The sequence below is a fragment of the Myotis nattereri genome (assembly GCF_964212035.1).
Source record: "Myotis nattereri genome assembly, chromosome: 7".
NCBI lineage: Eukaryota > Metazoa > Chordata > Mammalia > Chiroptera > Vespertilionidae > Myotis > Myotis nattereri.
In genome coordinates, this window is record NC_138082.1 from 10,917,382 (window position 1) to 10,923,388 (window position 6,007).

At 43.1% G+C, this 6,007-nt stretch overlaps 1 protein-coding gene across 1 annotated transcript; it reads right to left on the reverse strand.

Annotated features, from left to right (window-relative positions):
• Positions 1-3,514: 3,514 nt before the first annotated feature.
• LOC308522522 (T-cell surface glycoprotein CD1a-like) lies at positions 3,515-5,803 on the reverse strand (the record flags this gene model as incomplete). Its single annotated transcript, XM_081095988.1, has 5 exons — positions 3,515-3,612; positions 3,926-4,204; positions 4,415-4,693; positions 5,134-5,400; positions 5,743-5,803. 5 exons carry the CDS (start codon positions 5,801-5,803, stop codon positions 3,515-3,517), a joined length of 984 nt encoding a protein of 327 aa, XP_080952114.1.
• Between the last annotated feature and the right edge of the window lie 204 nt (positions 5,804-6,007).

Here is a 6,007-nt window from a genome sequence, read left to right on the forward strand (position 1 = left end):
GACTCACAGAATATTGGGAAAAAATAAGGAGTTCAGCAACAGGTCAGTATACATATTGACACTTAAATTACAACATAATTAGTGCTTCATATCATAATTTTTAGTCAATTGAGTAACACGGAAAAAATTAACTTTTATCCCCATTTCATAGCACACACAAAAATCAAGTCCAGGCATATTGTATATCTAAATGTAAAAGGGAAGCTTCTTAAAGATAAAGTGGTTTTCAAAGTGTGATCTTCAGACCACCAGAATCAGCATCATCTGAAAGTTGTATAAAAATGCAACTTTTTAAGCCTCTTTCCTGACATACAGTAAAGAACTAGACATTCTGGAGGTATGTAAAAAAAAATTTTTTTTTTAGAAAACGAAACACCTCCATGATGCTGCTGATTCCCACTCAAGTTTGAATATCACACTTAAGGAGAATATCTCATGACTTTGGAGAAGGAGTAAATAATTTACAGGAGTAGATAACAATCATCATAAAGAACAATACTAGTTAACTACAGGCCTGGTGCATGAAATTCGTCCAGGGGGCGGGCCCCCTCAGCCCGGCCTGCACCCTCTAACAATCCAGAACCCATCAGGGGATGTCCGACTGCTGGTTTATGCCTGATCCCATAGGCAGGATCGGGCCTACATTGGGAGTCGGACATCCCTCTCGCAATCCGGGACTGCTGGCTCCTAACTGCTCTCCTGCCTGCTTGCCTGATCACCCCTAACCACTTCTGCCTGCCTGCCTGATTGCCCCTAACTGCTCCCCTCCCAGCATGATCACCCCTAACCACCTTTACTGTGGCCCCAGCACCCAGGACTCAGGTTTCCCTCCTCTGGTCGGCCGCAGGCTTCCAGGACCTGGGTTTCCCTCTCTCTGGCCGCATGCAAGCACCTGGGACCCAGGCCAGCTTCACCCAGGCTGGCCACAGCCACAGACACCCAGGACTGTGGCCAGCTTTGCCCAGGCCGGCCTCAGGCACCTGGGACTCCGGATGTCTTCGCCTGGGCCCAACTTTGTCAGGAAGAACATCCGGAAGGCTATCCAGAAGAGGTCTGGTCTAATTAGCATATTACCCTTTTATTAATATAGATGTATCCCATTAAAAATTCTTTCCTTCATAATACAAATTTAAGAGAGTAAAATGTAAACAAGTAACTGGTAGAAAATATTCACAATACATATATTCAGCAAAGGACTAGTATACAGACATTATAAAGAACTTCAATAAGAAAAAGACCAACATCCTTCCTCATCCCCCCCCCTCTTCATCTCCCCCCTCACACACATATGGAAATAGCTAAAAATTTAATCTGGTCCTTCACAAAAGAGTCTATCGAAATGGCTAATAGGTATATGTTAAGTACCATTAGTCAACAGGAAAATACAAACCATAAACAACAATTAGATAACTAAAAATACCCACACAAGAATGGCTGAAATTAAAGGGGTTAATAATCCATAATAATAAAAGTATAATATGCTATTTAGACCAGACGTCCTTGCAGAAGAAGCCAGGGAAGCCAGGGAAGCCAGGGTCTGGGTGCCAGAGGGAAGCTGGTACCAGTAGCTGCGGGGAAGGAAGGCCTTCTCTTGCATGAATTCCGTACATTGGGCCTCTAGTATCAAATATGAGTGAGGTTGTGGAGAAGATGAAAGGGAGACTGGTAGAAGCGCTGTGAAAACCTGTTTCTATTAAATGTAAAAATATGTACCTCCTGTGACCCAGAAATTCCATTTCTATGTATATTCTTATGAGAAATGAATGTTTATGTTATCAGTATATATGCGCAAATATGTTCAATGATCCACACCCTGCAAAGTCAAGGACTGTCCTTGAGGTGTTAATTCCTCCACGTCTGCAGTTTTGAGCTCCCACAGGTGACAATCCCTTCTCATAGGTGTCCCGACCACGTCATGTAAAAGCCTTCCTACACAATGCAGAAGACTTGTGTGCAGCTCAAGTTTGGGCTGTTGCCTTGCAGTTGCTGGGAAATGTGAGGCAGGACAGAAGAGGTGACTGGTACAAGCAGGTTTTAAAAAATTTTATCTTTATAACAAACAGGTCTTTATGAGTAAACAAAAATATAATATCTACACAAAACCAATTTTTTTATAGGAAATCTTCCATAGGCCAGTCTATTCAGTAACTGTTTAACTCCCAGTTATTAAAATAAAGACACCTATTCAAATACAGACATTCACAAGCATGAAGTTACATCTCTTTAATGCTGTCTAAGGAGAACTTCTTGTGAAACTCTATGTTGCTCACCTTCACTCTATTGGAAATTAAAAACCAGTGCCTGCCCAGCTGGCGTGGCTCAATAGTTGAGCATCGACCTATGAACCAGTAGGTCACAGTTCAGTTGCAGTCAGGGCACATGCCCAGGTTGCAACCTGGATCCCCAGAGTGTGGTTTGCAGGAGGCAGCTAAGCAATGCTTCTCTCTCATCAATGTTTCTATCTCTTTCTCCCTCTCCCTCTGAAATCAATAAAAATATATTTTCAAAAATAAGGCCAGTGAGTTAAAAAACAAAACAAAACACCCTTTCCTGATGTGCCGCTGTTCACCTGCAGTAACAGCTGTTCATCTGTTGGGTCCGTTATTCTAACCCACCACTCTGAGAAGATAAGGCAAACTCAGTATGGAAACTTGCAAGTAAACTATTGATGTGGGCAGCTTGACTCTGGTGGACATACCCCATGTACGTTCCCCATACTTAAAGTCAGCCTCACATGAAATCTCTCTATTGCACTGTCATCTGAAGTCTTAATTTCTCCAGTTTTTGTTAGTTAAATGCTAAGCAAACTTAACACAGGCTTTTATTGAAAGCATATTACATACGATTATACACTTTGTAAATGATCCAAATTTTAAAAAGACAGACTTTGCTCTCAGGCTTAAAAATTAGAAGGTGTAAAGGGGCCTACACGACTGCAACAACGGATTAAAAGTGAGAAGTAGATTCAGCAAAGTCCACTGAAAAGCGTGGTGGGAGTTCAGACGCTGCTTCCCCTAGTGAATCAGGCAAGGCCCCCATATAGAGGTGACATCTGAAATGGCCGGAGATTCATCAATTTTTCAGTATGTTGCGGTTGCTGGGATCTCATTTTATCCGGAGTTAAAATAATAGTTTTATAATCTCAGACCCAGGTCAGAAAGCAAAATTACCTTTAGCTTATATGAATAACTAACCGTTAAACACAAATAACAAAACATAAACAACCAAAGTTGTACATGGAGAGCTGAGCGGACATTGTCGCCATGCTGCGTTTAAATATGTCTGGAACCCCAGGGCTGCTGGATCTCATTCCAAAGGAAGAAGAATGGCAGGCGGCTCACAGTGTGACCTGATAAGAACAGAGATGGAAGTTACTCTGCATGAGGTGGAGGCGAGAATTGAAGAGTAAAAGGAAAAGGACTGAGAAACTGATTAAGAGAAGAGAGAGAGACAAGAAAGGTGGCAAGACAAGTAGGGAGTAGATGAAAGAACAGGAAAGATTGGCACAAAAAACTCACCAGCGTTTCCTAAGCCAAAATGCAAGAGCTGTCAGAAGCACCAGGGGCACCATCACTGCCAAGATGATCAAGTTCATGGAGCTTTGATGATGTTCTGTGGGTTTGGGTGCCTACAAGGTGTCATTTCCAACCCACCCCCTGTTTATTGCCTTTCCCTGTCTTTTTTTGAGGTTTGCCTCACTAATCTTTGTTCTTATTTCCTCTCTTCCCTCTTAAGAGTTGAATCTTTCATCTAACCCTCAACATCTTCCTACTTCTTCAGGTCTCCCATTTTCAACCCTCTTATTTATTGAATTTTCATTCTTTTGGGTTAGAAGGCCATCAATTCCAAAGTTTTTCCTTGGCTCTCCTCCTCTGCTTGTGGACCATCTACTCCCATTCCCAGTGTGGGCCCCAGTCTTTCTTACCCAAGTAGAGGAGGATGTCCTGGCCTCCTAGGCTGCTATGTCGCACCCGGCAATACAGGCCAGATGTCTCAGTGGCTTCCACATCCAAGAAAACCTGAAGGTACCATGTCCTGTCAGCATTGGGCAAGATATCACTTTGTTGAGTGCCCTGTTGTACTTGTTCACCTCGCATCCACTTTACCCAAATTGGCTTTGGATGGAAGCCAGAGACATGGCAAACCAGCATCTGACGGCCAGGACCAGGCTTGGGGCCAGTGGACAGCCAGGCCTCAGGTTTTACTGCAGAGAACAGGAGAGATACTCAGGTAAGGACTCTAACACAGACGAGGAGATTCATCTCTTCACATCAGCTTAGAAGGACACATCTATCTCATGTTAGGAATTCATCACCCATTATCCTTCTCCCTCTTGACCCCTTATTCTCAATTTAGAGGGAAGGTAGGAAGGTGTAATTTTAGAAAATTCTTGGAGGAAGGATATGGGACTGACCTTGTCTCTGGAGATCGGCTTTCCCTGCATCAAGAATACTCGAGAGGAAACGTGGGCAGGTGTCACTGAGCATCCTCTGTACTATTCTGTTGATGACATGGAACTGATTGACTCGTCTGCACATAGGCTGAGCTGTAATTTCATCCTGTACAGATGGCCACCATGAATTGTTCTGGAAGTGCATGAGCTCTGATCCTTGATAAGCAACTTGCAAGAAGACTACCTTGCCTCCCCCAGGGTGCAGCTCACAGCCTCCTGTTATCTGAATCTCAAAGGGATCTAGGGAAGAAGGGTTGTAAATTAGAGGAAGATGGAGTAAAGATGAAATTAGTGGAAGCAAAAAAAGTAAATAAAAGCAGTTTCGGGGATTTGAGGTAATGGAACAAATTTTGGTTTGATCAGAAGTTCAGAAAAAGTGTAATTGGTGGTAGATGAAGGTAGAGGGAAAAAATGAATGACTTCTTTTTTTGGAAATAGAAGTGAGTAAGTTGAAAGAAGGTGACATAAATGGTGAGAGCAAGAGAATAAGGAAGCACATAGTATGAGTTGTGATTATAATATCCCAGAGTGAATGATGCAGTAGGATACAATAAATGTACAGACAGAGAATGCTGAAGAGATTGAATGTTGTTTGGAAAAATTGGAATAAGGAATTCATTGAGACACACACACCCCTCACCCAGCACATTGCATTTCCCCATTTTGGGTATTGAACTTACATTTAAGCTGCCATTCACTGGCATGACTGTGAAGTTCATGCAGCATTTCAATGGAGAAAGCACGGAAGAATTCTTCCAGTTCTTTTATCTCTTCCTTGCCCAAGTTGCCCTTGCACCAAGGATGCAGGAAAATAAGACTGCCAGAGCTGGTGTCCCAGCCATGAGTCTGCAAATCACCCAACCAAGCAGAGTGCCGAATTTTCACCCAGGAACGGTTGTAGAAGGAAGAGCTGTAGATCATTTTGAAGGAGATCTCCTCCTGGAAGGCTGTGGCAAAAGAACACATAGAATGAGGAGAAGAAAAGGCATCGGGAAGGAGAGAGAATGAAGAAAGGTGCCAGGAAGGAATACTGAGAATCGGGAGATAAGAGAAGCCATGGCTACCTCAGCAGACATTCAGCTGCCCAGGAACCCAGGCTTTACAAACAACCTTCAGAGGGCACAGAATCCCAGAGTACAGGATACTCAGAACTACGCTGACATTCTCCTCTCCAGGTATGTTCTGAGGACACCACACACACCACACACACCACACACACACACACACACACACACACACACACACACACACCCTTTTGCACCCAACAGGGCAGTGGCCAGAGTTCTTACCCTCTTCATTGTCACCAGTTGCGAGGAGAACTGCTAGCAATGGGATTTGCAGAAACAGCATTTCAATTGCAGATATTATTTCTTTCTCTGGAAAGTTTGGCTTCTGTTTTAAATAAAACTACTCCACACTACCTCTATTCTGACTTCCTTCAAGTAACAACAGACAAAAAAAACCCAAACAAATAAAAACACAGCAAATTAAACCAAAACAGTGCTCCTTCCCTAAACTCTAGTCTAGACACTGATTCAGCCTTTCATTTCCCCT